At 41.4% G+C, this 24,223-nt stretch overlaps 1 protein-coding gene across 6 annotated transcripts in view; it reads right to left on the bottom strand.

Annotated features, from left to right (window-relative positions):
* The window catches only part of iqsec1b (IQ motif and Sec7 domain ArfGEF 1b), a 202,997-nt gene that overhangs the window by 10,931 nt on the left and 167,843 nt on the right, over positions 1 to 24,223 (bottom strand). For 5 of the 6 annotated variants that reach the window (XM_071495639.1, XM_071495640.1, XM_071495641.1 and 2 more), the window contains 6 exons: positions 11,274 to 11,553; positions 5,568 to 6,829; positions 4,760 to 4,921; positions 2,235 to 2,357; positions 1,153 to 1,319; positions 518 to 657 (listed from right to left, as the gene is read on the bottom strand). In XM_071495639.1, coding sequence (XP_071351740.1) covers positions 518 to 657; positions 1,153 to 1,319; positions 2,235 to 2,357; positions 4,760 to 4,921; positions 5,568 to 6,829; positions 11,274 to 11,553 — 2,134 coding nt within the window. Of the gene's footprint in view, positions 1 to 517; positions 658 to 1,152; positions 1,320 to 2,234; positions 2,358 to 4,759; positions 4,922 to 5,567; positions 6,830 to 11,273; positions 11,554 to 18,896; positions 19,130 to 24,223 lie in introns of those variants that run through there. The other variant, XM_071495643.1, reaches the window with a different exon arrangement.

Below are 24,223 nucleotides of genomic sequence, written 5' to 3'. Positions count from 1 at the left end.
CCACAAATATATCTTCTAATGGTTATCAACACCTTAAAAAAACACTGGAAAAGTGTAAAATATGGGACCTTTAATGATCATAATAACGTCAAGGTTCTCCGGACTTCTGCTGATTTGTGTCACTAAAGTGGAGGTAATTTGATGAAAAGGGCATCCACTCCCAACTGAACACCTTCAAGATTGTTGTTAATCTCAGTGATTATTATAGAGCTTGTCGGGGAGCAATTTTCTTGGCCAGCAATGGGCAAAAGACATATTACAGTCATTCAGCATGAAGGTCTCTGGCCCTGAAGAACTGAAGTGTCACACAGTGAAGAAAGCAGGTTCAGATAAAGAATATGCTTTCATTTCTTTTCCTTTTTTCAGAGAATGTTGCCTGTGACTAAGCTCACGCTGTCTGGCACAGCTTAGAGGTACATTGGGTAATTTGGTTCTGCATGCTCAGGTCTTGAAGAGAGGGCAAGATAAAAGTCGGCACACTCTACATGCAGACGCCCAAGGGCAAACTCAAGCTTACCGGCTTCTTTCCAACAATAAGTTTTTCCACTTTTTGAACCTGGGACACATGGTCTTCATTAGTCTTGAGCTCCCGCTTGCGAATCCGCTCATATATCCCTACCAGCATCTCTCGAGGGATGTCCTCCCCATCATCCACTCCTGAGGATGAGAGGGAAAAGAGAGAGAGAGAGAGAGACAGAGAAGGATTAATGATTAACTGAGATTTATGAAACTTGATGAACTCCTGAATTTACTTACATACTGCAGTGCTGCACATATTTCTCACAGTGAAGACAGAAATGTCCTTCAGAGCTCACTGAGGATCAGCACGTCTCCTCCACTCAATACTGTACTTTAATTACTGACACTCCAATAGGCAGAGAAATGAGTTAGCCATGCCACAAAGCTCCTCTTAATACCCTCAAAATCTGTTGAGGGCAACTGAAAAGTGCTTTGCCTCAACAGCAAAGCATTCTTGACCATGAATTATGAAAAAAAATCAAAACTTTTTGTCATAAATATTAATTAAGATATGAATATTCCTCAAGGCAAAGTGCATGTACAATACTCACTTTGAGGTAAATATTCATTCTTGATGCCACACAGTAATGTCTCAGGAGAATATTGTAACAGGATGAAGGGCAAACAAGGTACCTCGAAGGTTCTTAACAAAGTCCTCCAGCTTCATCTTCCTCTCTGGCTTGACGTTGGGGCTGTACATGTCTGTGTTGAGGAGGATGATGGCAAAGGCCAGGATGAAGATGGTGTCAGGGTTCCTGAACTGTCGCACCACACCGGGGTTGCAGATGCAGTAGCGCTGGCTGTGAACAGAGTATCGGACACAGAAACTTTAAAGTCAAACTGAAGTGAAGATTTCCCCTTCAAGCCAGCTTCCTGTTTAGTGATTGTGTGCAGGGGTATCAATGCTGATATTGATATTGAGCTCTCCACTGTCTGTGCTGTGGTCTTATAGTTAAATAATGCTTCATAGCCTCAAGTCAAAAGAACAATGAGCCAGTAGTAGTGATTGAAGACACCCTGCAGCCATCAGACAGGCCATTTAACAACTTTCTGAGTCACCATAATGTGAGCTTCGTGATCCCATCTGTACTGGGCTGCAGGCAAGTGCCAGATGATCAGTTATCATGATCTCCCCAGTGTAGCAGAGACTGTGGTGTTTACTAAGGCCAGGATGTCCTTGCTCAGTGCGTATTAAAGCTCATTTTCTGTGGGTATGAAATCACCTTTCTACCAGAGGTATGGAGGAAACAAACGAGGAACAAACAACATCAACATCAGCTGACCTGAGGGAAGTTTCCCTCAACTTTTTGAACCGATTTTTCTCTAAATCATTTTCTGCAATGATCTGGTTGAACAAAGACTGGGGTTAAAATGGCTTTGCACTGCTCTAGTGAACTCAGCTTGTGAGTCTTTTCGGTGACTTTTTGGTGTCACCTCTGTTTTAGAGGATAATGGTGTTTTTGAAAGTGTTCGAGGCAAGCTTGTGCCATCCATTAATCATACACGCTGTGCTGGTGCAAAGACTAGACAGCAATGAACCCCGTAATGATCATCCTGTCACATAATCAGTGGGTCTAAGTTGATGTAAGACGCTATTTGCAAATACATCACTTTATTCCTCCATGATCTGGACTTGGGATGATCAAGCCATCACAGACTCTGAGCTGGTCTGAGAGATGAAGCCTTGTCACGTGTTGCGCCTGCAGCTTTCTCACCTGTAGGCTTCTATCAGCCGCTCAACCTTCTGTGCTTCTCCCTGGACTCTGATGTGAGCCTGGAATTTCCTGAGCGCCTCGTCCAGCTCCATACTCGAGAAGTCCATTTCATCCACCACACAGCTGGTGGGAAACACACAGTCAGCAGAGGTAAGACGGTCAGTCATAGGAAATATAGGGTATTAGGGTAAAATAGGAAAGCCATTTGGTAATGATCTTTATGATAACCCGTCTAAATTAAAGGACTAGGAAACCATGTACTGGCCTCATTACAGTAAAAAGCTACTAGAAAGTGACCAATACAGAAATTAAATAATTAACATATATGTCTCTATATCAAAAGTGATGTGGCCATATAGGTCACCTATAAAGGGATAATATTATTATCAGATATATACATACTCTGTATATATTAAGATATAAGTTTATAACACACATGAAATACTCATAGTAAAATTTGTATATTATAAATATCTATATGATGAATTGTTATGTGGTATAACATGTTGCAATATAGGTTCATGATATATATTTAATTTATATATACAAGTTTATTAAAACAACATACTTCCATGTTTCTAATATATGTTTTTCTTATTAATTATTTATTAATTTTAAAAATACTTGTCTATCTTTCACATTTGCATACATAATATTAACATATAATTGGGGTGGATATTATTATGATATATATATTTATCTGTCTACAATATTAGCATACATACATTAACATACAATATATATGTCAATATATGAAATTGTTCTAACAGGTTCTGACAGGTTCTATAAGTAATGTACATATATGTACATATACAGTATTTGCTTTTACTTCATATGTAAAGATATTTCATATATGGAAATGTAATACATGCACATATATTACATTTGTATACGTACTTTATATCTCACACACTCGGGCTGTCCCTGAATTAAAATTTTAACAGTCAGCTATTTATCTAACCATAACATCGACTGTGTATTTTTGGGACGTGTGCTTGTGTTAAATTTGTTCAAGGTTTTTTTTTTTTTATATATTTCATATTCATAACACTCAACATGTTCTCCTCATAGTACCTTTCTCACTAACATGAGAAATATATTATTCACTCTCCTGCTCAGTGTGTGTCAGTTCAGCTCACCTGCAGAGCTGCTGCTGCATTAAACTCTATCATCAGCCTGAATGAGTCTGATGTTTTCACCTGGAAGACTCATGTTTTAATGTCTGTGTTGATCGTTTGTGATGTGAAAACATTATATTTCCACACAGTCTGAGGGAGAAGTCTGCATCCTTTACAGCCTGGTTTGCTGTTGCTCTCTTTTTTGGCCACTTGCAGAACTCCACAGAAATTATAAAGTATGTTCATGTTTTATTCATGATCACCTTATAAAGTTGTTATGGCTAACAAGTTAGCTAACAGTTGCTTATTTACTCATGCAGCTGACAGGGCGCAACATTAGCATTCATTTGGAGGAGTGTTTTTGGTAATGGTAATATATATGGTAATATATGTATGGCACGGTGATCACTGTCCTTTTAGCTCTGTTTTGGTGTCCATCAACTCCTGAGGAAAATATGTTCCATTATTTTCATTGACTAGTCACTAACTTATTCTGGCTGTTGTTTGGTGCTGGGCAGGTCGCGTGCAATTCATTTTTAAGAGCTGAAAACTGCTGCTGGAAACAAGGAGCTGAAAGATGCTAAAAAGCTCCATAGAGCTGGGGACGTTTGCAGAGCTGGCTGACTGATTGATGATTCATTTGTTCAATTGATAATATACAATCATGATTTGTGCAGCTTTAATGCAGAACTACCTACTTAAAATAGGGCATTTTTCTGCTATGATTGTAAGACTTTAACTTAAATAAAGGACATGAGCACTGAAGAGAGGATTGTGACTTGGCTCTCCAGAGCCCTGATACCTTGCATGCCAGGATTTATAGACGTTTCTCGAGGAGCCCTTTAGATATGCCTGTCAAACAGACACTGACAGACCTTTCTTGGCTTTATCCTCCACTGAATCTCAATGGGCTCTGATAGAGCTGGTGTGCTTTTCTGTGTGACTAAGATAAGCCTGTCCAGTCTAAAACATAAAACTGAGGCACTATTTGAATAATGCAAAGAGTCTCTACTGGAAAATACAAGATCTCTATGACTTCCCTTCCTTATTAAGAGGACTACAGAATTTAAATGGAGTCTGTATGTTTATCTGAGCATCACAACAATTTCCTGAGTGGATCCTATTTCTGTTTATTTCCTGGATGCGACTTGAGTCATTATGTTGTACTCAGAAACTCAAAAGACTGTTTGAATGATAGTAGATTGGAAACTGGCAGGCCTATTTGCAACTAAATGATGATTTATAGTTATGTTCCCAGGAGGCAGATAGCACTGGCATGGGTGGTGAGTTAAATTAAAAGCCTGTTTAATGAATCTTGATGTTTTCAGGGTGATCCCTCTACACCTCCATCTGATCCATCTGCACACACAAACACGTCAAAGAGTACACAAACCGCTGCAGACTCACTCAAGGACATCTCGGTTGAACTGTTTCTGTCTGTTACCCAGGAACTCGCCAATCATCTGCCTACTCAAGCCCTTCCTCTGAAGCAGGAAGTGGGCCACACCCACTGGGGTGTCTGGAACAAAGTTTCGCTCTATCAGATACTGGATGCCTTTTTCTGGTTTCCTGGAGACACAGGAAAGGTTAGTGAGAGGGAGGGAGAGAGAGAGAGATAAAGATAGATAGATAGAGAGAGAGAGAGAGAGAAAGGGAAAGAGTGAAGACACAGTCCAAATCTATGATTATCCCACTGCACTTCTGCCCCTGGCAAAATGTGTGTCAGATGAGGGACAGGATTTAGGGAGGCAGGGAGGGAGGTGGTGGAATGAAATGAGGCTGAGAGTCAGGAGGAGGGAGTTACTTTTCTCTCTGGTGTTGATCACAAATGATTAAAAGACACTCTGAAAGACACCAAATCCACAATCATCTATGATTAAACATAATCACACAGGCTCAGATGAGGATGAAGTGGGGCAGAATGAGTCCTGGGTTCATTTGCACCTTAAGTAGAACAGGCTAGTTGTGTTTCAGTCAGCATCACAGCATATTTATCATACAGACGAGTTTCTTGTTGGGTTCTTCAATAAAAAATGTTCTCTAAACCATAAGTAATGGACTGCATCTAATTTACATAACCTCTTCCATCCCCCACTGGGTATGTAATGTGTGATTGTACAATTCAGAGGCTAAAATGTCCAAGCAATGTACCAGATTGTGTTTAGCTCTGTCTGGATAGTTTGCTAATGGATCTTGTGTAGTGAGCTGCACATACTTGTTAAAGAGGTTTAGGCCAATGCGGTAGTGCCTCTTGCGGATGATGTCATTACTGAAAGCAGGTGAGTCCCAGCTGTTGCGAGTCTCTTTGTGGTACGTTTGCTTGCTGAGCGTCTGCTCCCTCAGACTGTCCCTAGATGACGACTCAGAGCTGCAGTTGATGGTGTCATTGGAGTTGGATGTGCTGTTGATGCTATCGTTGTCACCATCAGAGAAATCTGACTCCGACTTGCTTTGCCGGTTGGCGGTGCCGTTGATGGCAAGGTGGGCCTCCAACTGCCGTGGCCGATGACGGGAAATGTCTTCTTCTCTGGATGGCCCACGGGGTGGCAAACTGTGGCTGATGTGTTTGGGGCTGCTCTGCTGGTTGCTGAGGCTCCGTTCATAGGCGTTCTGTCTCTTCAAAGAGCTGCGGTCGGAACGATCGCTCAGTTCCACTGAGCTGTCGCTGGGAGGCTCAATGGTCAGTAAGGGTAGATGGTCTACCCGCAAACGCTGCTCTTGGCATTCCAAAGAAGGTGTACTGCGGCAGCTGGTGTCCGTGTCCCCTTTCTCATCCTTATGAACCAGAGACCAATAGTCCTGGGAGGAGTTGAGGGAGCGCTGACGTAAGTCCGATTCTGTGCTGGAGGGTCTGTCTACAGACTGAGACAGAGGCAGGGGTGGTGACAGTTCCTCTTCGTCAATGTAAAGGGTGACGTCACTGTAAGATGCTGTCATCTCATCCAGTTTGCGGTGTTCTGAGGCGCTGTGGGAGGGTTTCACCTGGCAGCTGACCTCCCTGTCCGTATCCTGGTGTCCTCTCCCTGCCTCCGAGTGGCTGTCATCGCCATGCAGACTGCGGCAGTTTAGAGCATCATCTATGGACTCAGCCAGAGATTTGACCTGCCTGGAGAAGGCATCTTCTAGTTCTGTGATAGCATCTGTGAAGTCACTTTGTGTCGTGGGGGTCTTGGCCTGCACACCCATCTCCCCACCATGTTCTGACTGCACCAGTGCGCCGATTTTGGTGCCGTCGTCTGTTAACGAGACCTGCTTTCCCTCGAAGTAGGAGCTGTGGACTTTTTCAGGTCCTTCAAAGGAAAACTGCATTCTCATATTGGATAGAACAATCCGTCTGGACATACGGTTCTCAGACATAGAGCTTCTAAGACGCTCAAAGTTCTTGTTCATCTGATACTGGCGGAAGGCTGTCTGGATGGTACGGGCTGCATGCCGGGTTATGAAACGCCCACCATATTTACGCTCTAGCATCTCCACCTGCAGGCACAGAAGGAAAGTTTATGTCATAAATCCCTCTCAGAAACAACTGGGAACAATTTAAATAGTCCCTTAGCTGTGTTCTAATGCTAAGCCAACCTTGATACTGAGTTATCACTATCATCCAAAGTGAAAACAGGAATGAGGAACACATTATGAAAGCTACTGTATTGTGGATTTTATAGGACCCACGTTAGAGTGATACTTTCTTTCTAGTCTGAAATGATTAAACTCCCATGGACTTCATGTAAACATGCAATTGTTCATTGTTGACCTTGGAACCTCATAAGTCAAGTCCTATTTACTATCTTTTGCAGGAGCTTACAACTGCAACTCACAGTCTTCATCAGCAGATGACGCAGGGTCATTTGTCATGGAGATGGCTCAGCTGTCATCATGTGACATGTGAGACGTGGAACTTCAGTTTAGTCATATGTGATCTGATTGGCACCAAGACAGCATCAAAACTGCCATTATAGCCTCTTCCTGGCTGCATCCTACTGCCTCTCTGATCTATCTCTGTGTATGTAGTCTTGAATCTCCTGCGCCCCAAACAGGTTTTCAGCTGCTGACAGATGATCTAGAAAGTACTTCATCTGAAGCATACTGAAGCCCTATGTCAAAAAATGACAACTCAGCCATCTTTAAAGAGAACTCAGCCAACTCCATCCACTAATGAAGACCATGAGATGCAGTTGAAAGCTCTGAAAACAGCCGACTAAAGTGGTCTAGATCTAGATGTAAGATTATTTTGTCAGTTGTAAAATGTTTGTTGTTTGTTCCACAGATGTTGTGGTTCGCTTTGATTAATTACAGTTATAGTTCAATGGATTCCCATTGCAACCAGTCTTGATATATAAACTTCATTCATAGAAATTTCATCACTCATGCAGCATATCACACCTGACTGGTTTCATTAATTTCTGTATATTCCAAGCTATTACACCTTGCCAAACAATACGACTTCCAGCTGAGCAGTGGGACTCATCCTGTCAGGGCTGCAGGATGAAGAGTATCTGACTCTAACTCTGATTTCATTATAAACCCTGTCCTATTAGTTGATCAGAGCAGCTGCTTTTGTAAAGGAGGACACTACGAATGCTTTCTAGTTTTTTTTCCAAACCTACAGAGGTGTGAGAGAGTGTTTGCTCCTCAGAAGATAGATTTTGTGTGTATGAGTATGAAATAAAAAGCCTGTTTTCACCTGGCTGCTAAACCTTACCTTGGGAACATGGATTGGACACAATAGTGCCGCCGTCTTATCTGCTTTTTTCAAAGCTTAAAAAACTCAAGAGCAGTGAAGGTGGCATTTAAAATGGCTGAAATGTATGACTTTTTAGACTCAAACAGACCCTCAGGGAAGATGGAGAATGTAGAACTGTGATGGGAGCCCAATTTGACTGATAAACTGGTAATGATGAAGAATTGTTCCTGAAAGAACTATCAAAAACAGGATTTATAGGACAGATATGATTAAAGCTGGGCATTGCAGAGCTGTTAGACATTAATTAATCAAGAAAAGGCTTACTAGAAAAATTTGGATTAAATATAAACTGATTAATAATGGGTGTTACAGTGTTGAAATATATTTTATTAAATACGGGTGAAAATTACCACACTAATGAATCAGTCTGGTGTATAAACTGTACTGACTTAGAAATATATCATCACATTAAAGTTATATACCTATAATTAGGACACTGTCAAGGTCTATATCACAGTAACTTCCTCTCTCAGCCCTGTACCTTTCACACACTGACCCAGTTTTCCCACATCTGGACTCATGGTGTAAAATGACACTAGTCATGTTTCTGTGCTCCACGTGAAGGCCAAGGGGGACTCAAACTTGCCACAAGGAACATAGACCACGACAGTGACTCTCACTACAAGAGGCTACAACTATCACTGCATAACAAGAGGACCAGTGTCCTTCCCACACAGACACAGCTACCCGGCCACGAGGCCAAAGCAGACTGCTATTATATGACTTGTATTTGACCATCATGGGGGGACTCAGCCTGACAACAGCTGGTAGTAACAGATAATACAATAACTTTAGATAATGTAATATGTGTAAGAAGATTCAGATGTGATGTTTGTAGTATTTTAGACTGTTGGCAATTCATTCTCATATTTCTAATAAATAATTCTGGGTATTTTGTTACATTTTGGCCAGCTGTTACTGCATTGTCATTGACCCTGCACTAGAGTTCTTCATTGCATTGCTGTGGGTTTCAGTGTTGTATCAGTACTGTATGTGTAACAACCGGATGAATGTAAGTGGACTCACTGTTAGTCTGGACTATGTACAGTATGTGGTACATGATGATCCTCATAGAAGAAAAATAGTTTTTTGAATCAGATGGAGACAGTGAACTGTGAAATGACATGTTTTTCAGCTCTGCCCTTCCATTCATTGGTGGAGAATCTTTCCTAGCTGACCACAATGTGGATCAGGGCTTATTATTCTCAGGTGTATTTGGATCTTGTCCAACTGTCCATGGGTTCATTTTGGATGAGGTCCAAAATATTGGGCCTGGGAAGACCTGTACTCTGCAGCTCCAATGAAAAACTATTTTACTGGGAAAGAAGAAGCTATAAAAAACACAAATTGTCTAATAACACAGGTCAGATTTTTTTCACTTCAGGCAACCTCACCCATTTGAGCTGATAGCTGGCTAAGAAGCCTGTAGGCACATACAAATAAGCAACTGATGTTATCATGAGCATTTAACAAGAAAGAGGCCTGTGCTCTGAAAGACCCTATTACTGCTCAGAAAATAAGAGAGACACTGTTTTATTCACAGTTCAATACTGACCAAACATGCATGACGTCTTTGGCCTTTGTCTTATTGCTTCTTGTTCACAGGGGCCCAACACACTCCAGCTGATGTTTGATTTATTTTTAACACAGATCTATCTCTGGGCTTTATCCAGCAATAGATTATTAGCACTTAACTGCATCGTTATTTGCTTGCCGTTCGCTAGATTTGTGAGGACATGCTTACTGATACGACATGGTTCTCACTACTGGCTGTCTTTACCTCTTAGTAAATATCTGCTTCAACTTTTTACAGCATTTCAGCTGAATAGTCTGAAAATGTTCTGCACAATTTGTCATAACAGCACATGACACTGTTGGTCAGAAGTTGAACTAACACTGTCTGTTTGTATTGTGATATCCTGGTTTGGGTATCACCTCTTGCATTTAGTTGTTGAATTTTGTGTCCTTTTATCCATGCAGGTGTAACACGTGTTGATGGAACAGATTCACTGTGTGCTGTTTTAAAGGTCCCATATTTTACAATTTTCTTGTGTTTTACTCGAAGTGTTGATATCCATAACAACATATCTTTGTGGTTTTAAGTACCAAAAACAATCACAATGGAGTTTTACATCTCCTCTCCCAGGCTTCTCTCTGGAGCTCTAGTGAGCCAGTCAGAAGAAGGGCATACAGCCTCTCTTCTGATTGGCTGACTGTTTTCTGACTAATTGTATAAAAATATAATAGACACTCAGAGAAACCAAATCCTGTAAGGTTGAATGGTGGGTCCAGGTAGGTGGGACTTTGGGAAATGCTGAGGGTGGTGACTGCTTTGTTGTGACATCATAAAGTTCCAGAAGTCTTGACGGCTGGTTTTAAGGCTCAGTTTCTGAATACAGGCTGTGCGCATTTCTCTGTGGACTGAGCTGATACTTGATACTTTCACAGTATTAATATAGAACCTAGATTTTAGGTAATTCAAAAAGACATGGAAATCTCACTTTATACAATATGGGACCTTTAAACATGTGACGCTTTGACACTATAAAGACCATAAACTGTACAAACAAAGTAGTAAAAGCAGAACAATACAGTACAGTTCAGAGAATTAAACCATGGCTACTAAAGTCTGTTAAGTCACTGCCTGTTGCCTGACAGCTGATGGTCTCCAATACAGCCACTTATTTAAAATCAACTTTCAGTGGTAATGATACAGTGTGTTAACAATTTATAAAATTCAGTTAAAATCAAATCTGTGTAAATATGATTTTGAGCCACGAGGCGGAGGCTAAAAACAACACTGACATATTATCAAGTTATAAAGTTGCTCCGGCTAAATAGCCACCTAATCACACATCCAGCAGACACAGAGCAATATTAGCATTCATTTGGAGTTGTGTGTTGGAGGAACTTCAAAGGTAAGTTAAACTCAGTGAAGTTCACCAGTGAACCAAAACAGTAATCTTTTTGCCCAAAGAATCAAAATATAAGCTAAAAGATGCTAAAACGCTTGGCAGTGCTGAGGGGAACTGCAGAGTCAGTTGATAATTCATTACAGGGGATTTTGTCTATTTGGAAAAATGTGGTCATTAACATTGTTATATGGTTTCAAAACTTTCAGCCCTGCATTAGGTCCAAATGGAAGTTGCCCCTGTGTTTGTGGATCACAACCCCTCTCACCTGCTTGTCCTGAAGGTCTGATGAGAGCTCATAGCTCTCTGACAGTGAGCGGGAGCGCTTGATTGCCTCCTCCTCTGCCTGCTTGCGGAGGATGGACTGGGAGTGTTGGAGCTTGGGTCGGCGGGGCCGTGGGTGGCCAGGCAGCAAGATGTGTCCGTAGAGCTGGCTGTCCAGGTGGTCGGGGCCAAGCCCGCCACTGTGGGTCACTGGGACGCAACTGTAGCCACCGCTGGGGTCCACAGAGGCACCCACCTCGCTTCCTGGAGCATCACCTTCCACACTGTAACACAGAGACACACACACAGCTCACTGGGTTAGTTTGCTGAGTCATTTTCCTGAGGACACACATTGCTTTGTGTTTCAGCTGGAAGCACGTGACAGGTGGAGAAAGTGAACTTTGATACTGCTGGTGGGGTATAAATATGAGTGAGAGAATTTATAGCAGCAGTCTGAGTGCTTCCACTTGTCTTCACACATACACGCAGAAAATACCTCAAGTCATCCTAAGAAGCCATAAGACTGAACAACTGTGTCCTGATTAGAAGAAATTAAATGACTATGAATACATCATGAACACCAAAGAACCACATGAAGCTCAACAGACACGGAAATCACTGCACCTTAATCAGCAGCTCACTCTTTCAGCAAAAACAGAGCAGCACAATGTCAAAGTATGATTAAAGCATGTGAAGCAGTGCCTTGAATATTAAGATCAATAAAGATCTGTGTTTACTCACAGGAGCACAAACACTAACCTGGACAGATGATTGGATAAACCCTGGCGGTGCTGAGCACTGTGTGCCACGCCACACTGCAGCGGCTTAATGTCAAGCACACATCTATTCACTTCCTCCACACCTCTTACACTGCTGTGATTAGCTGAGAGGGCTAAAGTGCACTGCGCTGTGGTACCTGGAGACATCTCACTAACTACTACTGTGAGGAATCAAAGTGTTTTTTTTTCCTGGAAGTAAAGACAGCAACCTGATCTGACTGCTTTTCTAATATGTGAAATAACAAGCTGCCTCCCTCCAGAGACACAAGCCTTGATTTGAAGAAGTTAAGACTTTTTCTGATCTGGATGCCAATATAAGAAGATTAAAATGAATATTATACTGTATGTAGAAGTTTCAAATAAATGCAGAAGCCAGCTCGGCAAAGAGGAATTGCTGACATGAGAACAGAGAAGGAATCTGAATATATCTCAAACCTAAGTGAACACACATTAGGATATCTGTTGGTGATGTTTTAAACTGCTCATATTTCTTCTACACACAACACCACACACCATAAACAGACAGTGTGGATGGTACTGATGCAACTCTGCAGATGAGACGAGAGCTTGTGGCAGAATCACTGCCAGTAATTATTACAGTCAGTTTACTACATTGTCCATTTATTCCAGTGATTTATTGCTGCACTTGTATAGAACTGGAGGACTCAAAAAGGACAGATTAAAAAGAATGATCAAAACTGAAACAGCAGATGCCAAGGTGCTAATAGTTTGTTTGTTTGTTTTGTTAAAAGATTGTTGTCTCCATGTTCGAGCCGAGAATTTCTCAGACTCCAGAAAGACATCATGCAACTGTTTTCACAGGCTGAGTGGTACTCCTCTGTCCCGTGTAAAATCAGTAGAGTGCACCTTTAAATACCTTTTTCATCACATTGATTAGTTTGAAAATCCAACAGTGCAGTAAAGCAGTCCTGCTCGTTGATTTGCAGCATTGCACACAATGGTCTATAGGTGTATTAAAGTTGTAGCTACGAGCATGGCCAAATCCTGGCAGCTGACAAATTCTTCATATGGTATACAGCCTCCCAATGTATATAAACATGCAGCAGTCCCAGTTATGGCAGAATCCCTTTAGTGCATTGTCAAAGTTAGACTGGTGATGTATGTTATATTCACGACTGGGGCTCAGGAGGGAGAGCAGGTTGTCCAGAAATCACAAGGTCAATGGTTGGTGGAGCAGCCATCAGAGGCAATTTGGGGTTCAGCATCTCAGCCAAGGACCCTTCAGCCTGGGATGGAACCAAAGACCTTCTGAACAGTGGACAACCTGCTCTACCTCCTGAGCCACAGCTGCCCCAAGTGCAGTCCATGTACCATTTATCAGCGAATCCCAAAATATCCAGAAACACCCATCTCTGTGCATGAAAACTGAATATTTGTGACTGACACTGCAGCTGCAGAATGAGGATGAAGAGTAGAATACCTGACTCCTGAGGTGGTTTGTATGATGTGGTGAGTAAAGCTACTCTGCATCCTTCATCGGTAAGTTACGCACAGCAGTAGTTTGCAGTGCCAGCGTCAGAAAGCAGAAAATAATAGATTCATGTTCCAGGGCACAGGCCTGTTGCTGCCTGTGTAACATCTGACCTTGCATCAACAGCACAGTCAATCAGCCTGAGAGAGAAAAATGACTACACTTCATCAAAAAAAAAAAAAAAAACAGGAGTGAGGTGAAACTCTATGTTTTTTTATGCAGTTGTAGGCCAGACTTTAAAATTGACAGCTGACTTCCTGAACTACATGTTGCCAGTTAAAAAATATGGTGAGAATACCTTTTTTTTTGCGAAGTATGATCGATATCATTTCATTTGGTTTGTCAAAAGCTGATGGATGAAGTGGACTGGCCTCAGAGCAAGGACATCCATCCAGAGACATCTATCATTATATAACCTTGTGAAATACCTGCACCTCTGTGGGAGAAGGTGTCAGGGTTAGATAATAAAGGCTAAAATAAATGCTTTAATAGGAAAGAGATGTGACGTCCGGAGGAGGCTCAGAGCAGTGAACACATGCAAGGTGAAATGAGTGGTAATAAATGGTGCCTGTCATTATTCTGGACAAACAGACAACCATGGGGTGACATTTAAACCAGCTTGTGCACCATTCCTGCACAATGGATTTTCAGAGGGGGAGAATATTGATGCCAAAGCTCGATTTTACATGTTTCATGGGATGAGATAAATATAATCTTATAATAATAATATTATCACCTTATCACCCAAATGCCTCAAAGCTTCGAAGCCTTGGCGGTTGCTGTGGTACATCCAAATCAGTATTCAAATGCTGCAGTTTTTTTTGTTTTTGAATCATTATCTATCTGCAATATCACAAAAACATCAAAAAGCCAAGTAATTGAACATTATTCATTACCATCAATTACTGGGACACTGGGATGGTGACACATGAATGTATGACAGGCTTACAAGTTACAAAAATGTTAGCAAGATGTCGAAAAACTGAAGGATCTCGAATAACTTCAATATTTGTGAGGAGGAGCCACAAGAAACTTGGAGGAAAACAAAGGAGGAAACAGGAACTTTACTCATGTGTGAGTGTGGCAAATCACACGAAAATCGTAAGAAAGAGCTTATTTACGTAGCTTAGCCACTGCTGATGTCAGTGCGAGCTGCACGCTAACAAAGTGTAACATTTAAAGTCTGATTTTTGTCCTCATCTCTCTTTAATCACTTGTCACCTGGAATGTGTAATGAGCTGCTTGGACAGACAATCTGTAGGACATAGTGTCGATGATGTGCACTCTCTGGCCTACTGGTAGGTGTAGTTTGCCCCTTCTGAGGCATAATTATGGCAACTAGAGTGGTGACAACTGAAAATGGCCATTTAACGGGTGTTAACATTCGAATCGGTGGCGTTTTTCAAGACTTCTGGTTCCTAATCTGGGGTTCGGGGTCCCACTAAGGAATCATATAATAAATATGGGGGGTCCTGAGATGATTAAGGGCACAAAATAGAAGAAAACTATTCTTCCACTACTCAATTTTTGGTAACTTTTCCCTAATGTCAATTCCTTCAGCCTCTAGTGAGGCTAGAGGGTGACATCTATTACAGACTGTAAGGTCCTTTGAGACAAATGTGGGATTTTGGGTTTTATTAATAACACTGACTTGACTGGACATGTCAAAAACTGGGCAGTGTGACCTCCTCAGTGATCTGACAGTTATTTCAATGAAACAGAGAATTTAACGTTAAAATAAAGCAGTCTAGCTCCACAAAATGAAATGTTAATGTGCTGGAACTGTTTCTGGGCAAACATCAGCTCATTGTAGGTAAATGAATCACTACCAGTAACTCACAGACATGAGGCTGATATTGATCTTCTAGTGAAATAAATGACGGAGTCCCTAAAACTTCCTCTAACCTTAAAAAAACCCGTATTTTTGGTGCCAAAACCAAAAGAAACATTAACCACTTAGGTGGCAAATTACAAAGTGCCCATGTCGTTTCTGTAACTGTCATTTGTAACAGTTTTGAAAGGAGTTATTTTGCAAGGGAACTAGATTAGAAACAATCTGTTTTATTGTTTAGTGGTGAGGATTTGTCGCCTGCCAGCCAAAAAATCTCGTCCCCTCTCTCCAAACTGGACACTCGATGCTCATAAAAACTCCATGGGCCGACTTCCTGCATCTTCATGCATCCTCAACACATTCCTAACTCTAAAAGGAGCAATTCTAATCAGACAGAGCCCTTTAATTAGATCGAAGGGCGGGCTGTTGTGTCTGCTTCAGCAGAGGATGTCTAATTGGAAATATCCATTTATTTAGATGGGGGAGAGGCTTATCACTCAGCTCCAAGCAAGAATAGGCAGACGCCTCTAGGAACACAGACTAAGAGTATGATAGCGCTTCAGGCATGTTTATGTCTTCGCTTAGCTGGTTATGCTGCATTAGAGTTACTGAGCAACATGTTTGGCTCTTAGGCACAGAAAAAAGGAGCAAGCAATGTGAAGACAAACAGTCTCATCAAAGCAGGGAAGGGCGGTTGAGGACAACCTTCACTGGAAAATATAGACACTTAAAATTTCAATATGTATGGACCCAGTCTTCTTCCTGAGGCACAGAGGTTGAGCAGTCAAAGCATTACTGATCCAATTCCCTGAGAGAGCCCAGAGAGAGAGATGACTTTGGTCAGCCCCTTTGACTAACCGAGAGACTTCTGCTGTCTGTGCCAAGAATTCATCCAGCCTCATTAAAATTAATATCCTTCACCTCCAAAAAAAAATTAAAAAAAATCCCATTTTAAATCAGAGGCAAAATGGATAAAAGAGCCAGAGGAGGAAGAATGAGAGTCTGCGGTTCTGAGAATATGTCAAGACAGAGGGAACCTCATTCTCAGCCAAGCGAAAGTCATCCTCAGATGGAGAAAATTGGGCTACTCCCCACTGACGGAATGAAATGTCATCATAATAATAGAAGAGAAAAGGTTTGTGTTTTATCTTGACACAGCACCGCAGTGCTATACTACAAAGCCTCACATTCAAGCCTTATGTGAGGACAGAAAATCACACAAACTGCCTACCAGGAACTACATGACTGACTATCAGACACAGAGAGGTTTGTTACAGATACAGATCTAAGCTTGATTTCCTGGAATCAATTTCCACAGCATTTCAAGACATTCATGTGTTAATTATGAAAAATAATGGCCCCACTAATTTGCCACTCATTGAACATAGCCACTTGTAGCGAAAAGATGTTTACACAGAAATAGAGATTCCCATTTCAGCAGTTCAACTGACTCTAAGTTAACCGCAGTGAAGTTCATCTCATCCGGGCCAATTAAGATCCTGCAGATTGAGCCTGAATAACACTCTGGATCTGGTAACAGTCACTGGGGGATAATTCTACCCTCCCAAAGTGACGAATCCATATCTATATTTAAAGGACTTATATATGGAATTATATTTGTGTCTTAGTTCTAGTTGTGCAGGTTGGGACGTTTTTAAGGACAGAAAGAGGTTGCTTGCACATCAGGTATTCTTTGAAGAGAATAAAATATGATTTAAGAAAACCAAAGTTTATTCTGTGCTTAATGAGTGTATTAAGCATGTTTGCTATTGACCATTTAAATGTACAATAATATACCTCTCCGATTTGCTGCTCTCAAACCCTTGCTAACAATGTCTCTCGTTCTTTCCTAACATCTCTGATATGTGCGCTCTTAGGTTTGTATACAAAACATGTTGCAACTTGCTGGGACTATGGCGATACAGTGTGCAGGCTGGAAGGACTGTGATTGGTCAGCATGGACTGTTTGTCTGTGTTTCTGATGCTGGTGGAGGCTGTTGAATCTAAATAAAAGTGGTCTGCTCATTTTCAGTAACACACATTTAACAAAGGCATGTCCACTGCAAACCCTTCAGTCACTGTGATCACCACGTGAGTGAATGAACAGAAACAGCATGAAGTGGTCTCTTATTGGGCAATGAGACATGGTGCACAGTAATGCCAGCTATACACTGTCAGTACATACGCAGCTGGATATTACTGTATATCATAGTGTGAAGTCAAACTGTTACTGTGGGGTGAAATGAAGTATAGAACAAAATCTAGGCGATAGGTATCTGCAATCAGACACCTTCATTCCTGAAGTTTGTCTTCACAGTCCTAAACCTTTCTGTTCTTTCTGACCATCCCTGTGTTGTAAACAAACTGTTTCTTTCAAACTCCACAACCCTAGTTCATTTTCTCAGATTCCAGGCCTCCTCCAGAGACACAGCAGAGATTATACGACCGTTTTCACAAGATTAAACTCCCAGAGACAAGTAAATTAACTTTGACTTGTAAATTTGGTGGCGTGCCCTTTAAAACTGTAACCACTCCCTGTTATTTTTAAAGCTACCATCCCACAAATGTGCTTTTAAAACTTAAAGCCCGAACACTGGTACCGGCAAATTTTCATAACGATGCCACCCACGTGAAAGGACATGCACCTCACCTTCCCTCATGTTAGATTGCCGACATCTATTTAACTCAAAATACCCACAAAGTACCGCAGTGTTCCATGCCACAGCATAAATTGCTGGCTGATAGAATTTTAATGATGTGTTTGTCGAGGAAGGTGGTGGTGGTGGAAGGTGGAGCCAGCAATGGGGGCAGGTGATGCGAGGACAGCTCTGGTGTCAACACCTCCTCTGGAGATGCCCTCGCCGTGCCGCTGAGTGGCTCCTCAAGTGGAGCTTCTTCTCACTGTGTCACTCCACAGTGATGAATTAATTACTCCAACCTAGCACTCACACACACTCACACACAGCCTGGTTCCTCTGCTTGTCCCTGTTGCGCTGTGTATTCACACTGACTGTTTGGCATGTTTTTTCACAAGTGAGTAACTTTTAGTATCAGCTTATGCTGATTAAATACGAGTTAAAGGGCAGTGGGTGAACAAGTGTAAAATATAACTCGGCTGCATTCACTTCCGTGGCACACAGCAGGAAAATCAACGACTGGCTCATCAGTGAAGCACCACCCTTTGCTGCATCACTAATGAAGTACACTTCATTTACACAAAGTGCACTCCTTGTAAATGTCATCAGCAGCTCTGGACCCTGGCACAAAATCTGCTGCATTAAAGGCAATTTATCCAATAAAGAGTAACAGCAGTTTTGCTGGACATTAGTTAATTCTTTCTCAATTGATCTCAGTCAGGTCTGGCAGCAGAGCCTGAAGAAAGGAGCGGACATGAGTGAAATGTACAATCTGCTTCACAAGACTAATCCGGAGCCAAATCAGTCAGTAAGTGCATGTCAAGCAACTATTAAAAGTAGCGACTTCTGCACACAACACCAGCACACACACACTCAAAGTTGAGCTTACCAGCTGTCTGATTCCAGCTCCAGTAAGGACTGAGTCCTGTCGGAGGCACACTGCAGACACCACATGTCGCCCCTTAAACTACAGCCATCGCCACCCTGATCTCTGTTACTCCATCACTGGGCTACATGTAGCTTTCATAACCTGACCGCACAGCTCGGACACATCTATCGCTCTGGCGTTTTTTTCATCCTGGCAAGGAGGGGCGTTCTCAGGAAGAGGGAGGGAATTCCTGCATAGGAAACTGGGTCGTATAGCAGCAGGACTACTAGTGTCCCACAGATCAAGAGGGTCTTAAACAGGAAGGGGCAACAAGTAAGAAGCAAAAATGGGAGAGTGAGAGAGAGAGAGGGGGAGAGAGAGAGAGAGAGGGAGCTCTGGTGGCTTTATTAATAGCAAGAGGCAAGGATGAAACCTGGGGAAACCCCTGGATATACCATTTTAGCTGCGGTGACTGAGGAGGTATGGCCGCAGTAATGTGAGCTTTACATCCGCACAACTGTCTTCAGATGTCAACCCTCAGTTTCATATAGGAGACATACACAGTCTCCACTTTACAGCTGCCGATCAAAGTCTTTCAGAGCGCCCAAGACGATGCTATCACTGCCACGGTCCTGTAACACACACTGCAGGACAAGCAACAGCTGCCTGGACAGTTGATCCAAGTCAAACTCTCCTTCAAACAAACATCCATGTTAATAGGGAATGTTTGACTCACATCTCCTCCCATCTCTGTGCTGATGTTAAGGGTGACCCCCCCCCCCCCCCCCCCCCACCCACCCACCCACTCCTATTCCCCTGCCTCAGCCCAAAAACTCAAGTGATGAGGGGCCTATCCATTCCCGCATAATGACATCATTATCCAAACAACGGGTGTGTATCAAGTGGACTGAAGATGTTATCGGCCAAGGCAACCATGCAGCGTGAAGCAGTATGATGACGGAGCTAATAGGGTTTAGCTTGGGTAGAGATACGACATTGACTGCTTAGATATTTACAGTGCATATGTGCCTCAAGAAAACTAATTCTTAATGATCCTATATAAATAATCTTAATTATAGTATATAACAAGTGAGATGGAATAGGGAGTTGCTGCAGAATGCCGCTCCAATGGGCCGTCACAGATGTTAATAAACAAGAACAAAATGTTTCCCATATGGTGAAGGTTCATATAAAGTGCATAAAGTAAAACATTCCAAATAAATAAAAAAAAAACTGTAAAATGTGAATAAAAATTCACTAATCCTTAAATCTGGAGGTGCAGCTCTGTAGTCCCAAAAACATTCGATCCTGCATAGCCTGAAGCTGCAAAAATGAAACTGCTCCTTAGTCTTAAATAAAATTTGAGTTTACACTGAAGTAGACCCTAATTTAAACACCATCTAAGATAGCTGTCTCCTTTAGCATTAACCACGGCTGTGGAACTTAACATAAAGCTGCAGCAGTTAACACCCACTTACATGTGTTTGAGTGCAGGGAGGGATAGTTTGAGGCAGCTGCCTTTGATCAGACCTCGGGTTATTTTTGCCACTCTCATCTCTATCTCGACAGTGAAGAGCCAGACTGTGCAGACAGTAGTTTGGAGAGATGTGAGGTATTTTTACCTCACAGATGAGACTGAATCTGTGCCAAACACTGGAGGGGAAACTCTCATCAACAAACCGTGGCTGTGTGACAAACTTTAAATTTACGCATTGAGCTGTGATCGTCCCGTTAACAGTGAAGCTGCAGTGGGGCAGTGTCACATTGTTGGTGGCACCAAAATGACAATGACAGGTAACAACAGAAAACCTAACTGTAATAAGATTACAGTCATTGTATTATTTCTCTTACCTCATTAATGTCAGAGTTAAGAACCTGGACCCAGTTGCACAAAACACCTGAAGTTAAGATTTTCCTTAAAGTTTCCTTGAAATAAAAATGGTTGCACAAAACACCTTCAAGTCTTCTCCTTAAGGTTTCCTTAAAATGTTCACTTAAGTTATTTCAAGTTTTATCCTTATCCCTCGTCTTATACTTAAGAAATCACTTAAAGTCAGTTAAATATGTACAAAAGACCTTAGCAACCAAACTAAGGAAAAAAACTACATCTGACTCTTATAGCAACATGAGTGTCAAATAGTGGGAGAACCCAATAGACACCCTTAAGGAAAAGGAATGGATTCTACATTATAAATTTGAGTGGTAGTCAATTTATGGTTTGTCCAACCATCTAGAGTTGGATCACCCCACTTTCTGCAGCTGTGCTCTTCCAGAACCTTTGTTATTAATGGTTGCTCTACAGATTCATGCTACAGATCTTTCCAGTCAGTTATAGTTAAGGTAATTCATGTCCACAGATCAGTGGTGTGCAGTTCTACTTGACCATGTTAAACTCTCTCACCATCTGCTGAATAATGTGAATTCCCCTTCAAAGCAACAGGAGGATGAGAGAGCAGTGCAGTTCTTTAATGTTACTGGTATCACAAGCTAATGCTAGCAAACAGTCTCCATGGAAACAGTAAAATCTGACTACTGTAAAATCTCTACCACTGCTGTAAAATACTTAACTTTTTCAACTAAGGAAACCTTTCTGTGCAACACCCTTAAGTTACTCCGTCAGCTAAGGAGAAAATAAACCTTAAGTGTTATATATTTAAGTAGAAAACTTAAGGTTTTTCGTGCAAATGGCCTCAGGCCACTAAACCAAGTTTATATACACAACCTTTTGGGAAATATGCTTCTTCACTTTTTTTGCTGAGTGTTAGACTGACATCACTTTCATGTCTGTGTGTTAAGTGCGAAGCTGGAGCCGAGGAAGCAGCTCTGTTCAAAGGTTCAAAAATACACCTACAGAGACCATTAGTGATCAAAAGCTCAGTACGTAAGACCTATCTGGTTTGTTTAATCTGTGCACAAACAGTACAAACAACAATTAGTGGTTTCAGGAGGATTATTTCTCGATTAACAACAGTTTCTCCATCTGTCTCGTATTTGTGTTCAGTGTTTGATTCCCTGGCGACCACAAGACTCAACACTAAAATGTGAAACTACAGTATAGAGCTGAGGTTGTCTGATGGACCCCCATGGCTTTGTCAGATGAACTCGAGTATCCCTTCAATGACACCAATACTTATTTCAATTATTTACCTATTACTGAACTGTTTCAACTCTTCATCCATTACTGTTAGCAAATTATTTTAACTTCTCCTCACTTGCAACTTTCACATACTCCCAACATAGGGTATTACGCTATTACAGATGACTCCATCAGAGTTTAGAATTTTTATTCAAATTGTAACTTAAATTTTTTTCAGTCTTTCCTTGTATCCCCAATTAACTGCAGAAGTACCTGCTGGGTAGAAGCACCCCTGTAGAGAATCACTGGTGTAGAGTATAAACCTTTTTTATGGTTTTTCAGATTGATAGATTAAAATTCAGAGACTCTCAACATAGGTCTTATTATTCCACCACTGCTAATTATGCTGCAGGTTTTCAAACACACCACTTGACATCAGGCTCCCTCATGACCTTTGAGGAGCGTGTGCAGAATGAAAACACCTGAAGGCACCAGACTGGACTGTGTACATGAAAGGAATAACTGAAATATACTTAAGTTGTATACTCTGTGAATATGACCATAATGCAGGTAAAATGGTTAAAACGTTGGTGACAATTTCAGTTTTCAGTCTTTGTCTCTTTGCCGCAGATGGCTATTAAAGCCCTTGTGTTTCAGGCACACCTGTCACACCTGTCTAGACTCCAAAGTGGAAACAACAGGATGCTTTGTTCTAGCATTAACCTCTGCATCAGTTCCTGCTCCTCAGCAGGCAAGACAAGAAGTGTCATAGATCTGCTCTTTAAGTATAAGTACCATCAAAGACCCTACTCTCCTCCTACACCCCCTGAATCTGCAATGTCCTAATCTCTTTGGCCTCCTTCAACATTCAGGGTGCAACATGCCACTCCCACAGCCGCGGTGATGAATTTCACATATTGCATGAGACTGGCTCTCATTCAGCAGGGACAAAAATAGAGTCACTGACAGACACTGCATTTTCTGCTCTGCTTGGCAAGTAAATTGACCAGTTTGTGTGAGTGTGCTAGCTGGAGACAAATGTGTCTGCATGTCCACCTCCCCAGATGCTGCGGTCTGCAACCCAAAACAACAGCAGCGCTGATTAGAAACACAAGGATTCATCCTGCGGAGGGAACAGGGAGCTCTGACAAATATGCAGTTACATGGCACCAAATCATTTATCTAGCCAACCCTGCTATTCATATAGCATTTTAAATACTCTAACCCCACCCGAGCATCCACCTGAGTCCACCTTCCCCTAGTAGGGATGTTAGTATCTCCCCTGCAGGGAGAGACAAGGTCAGAGCCTTGATGCCAAACATTAGTACATATTCTTCATTCACATATTAGTCCATTCCACATGAGTTGGCTGACTATCACAGATTAGAGTTATTATCCATGACATTTGTGTCTTGTGGTTACCGGTGGTAACATCAACACTTAGACTATTAACCACTGGGGGCAGCTACAGAACTCTGTCAAAAATGCACCTGTAGAAGAGTAACTGGAGCACAGTGCAGTCAAACAAAGTATGGGGACATTTTATTTATTATATCACATTGTTTTATCTGTCTTTTGCATTACATCCAGGACATACATGCATCATTTTCTATGAATCCACAGTTGTGCATGTCCTGTCGATATGCAAATTACAATTCTGCTTAAACAACACTAACTAATATATAGAGAGGCATTTGCAGAATACATACATTGGCTTATTGCTAAACAGGAAGTTGGCATAATGTCATAATGCCAGTGGCATAATGTCTGAGACTTGGTTGGATATCACAAAAGTCTTTACCTCAAATGATAAATTAATCCAAAATAAAAAACAGTGACTAAAATAAATTGGCTTAATGTGGTAGCCCTGTGTACCACAAATTGCATTCACATTAGACAAATCTAAAACAGCATATATGCTTTGAGAGAAATCTAATGCCACCTAAATTACAATTTGTATTAACATAATAAGGAATTTTTTTAATCTATTAATGTATCTGCTAAATCTTCACTGACAGCATATTTCACTTGTTTTCTCTACAATATCTGCTTCTGGTTATGTTTTTTTCTAGCACTTGGTTAAGGATAAGGAAAGATGACTTGCACATGTTTATTTTTTTAATGTAGAGACCCACCTAATTCTGTAATGTTAACAAATGTGTTTTAGTAGGCTGAACCTAATCATGCAGGATACAGGGTGCAATAACTTTAAGCACTGAAAAAAAAAAGAAAAAACATTGTGTGTGAATTAAATCCAGGCAGCAATTATGTT

Source organism: Trachinotus anak, unplaced genomic scaffold, assembly GCF_046630095.1.
Source record: "Trachinotus anak isolate AG129_WGS33_773 ecotype Australia unplaced genomic scaffold, CSIRO_AGI_Tana_v1 ptg000013l, whole genome shotgun sequence".
In the NCBI taxonomy this organism is placed as follows: Eukaryota; Metazoa; Chordata; class Actinopteri; order Carangiformes; family Carangidae; genus Trachinotus; species Trachinotus anak.
The sequence above is the reverse complement of the archived record's forward strand: the minus strand, read 5'-3'. Positions and strand labels throughout refer to the sequence as shown.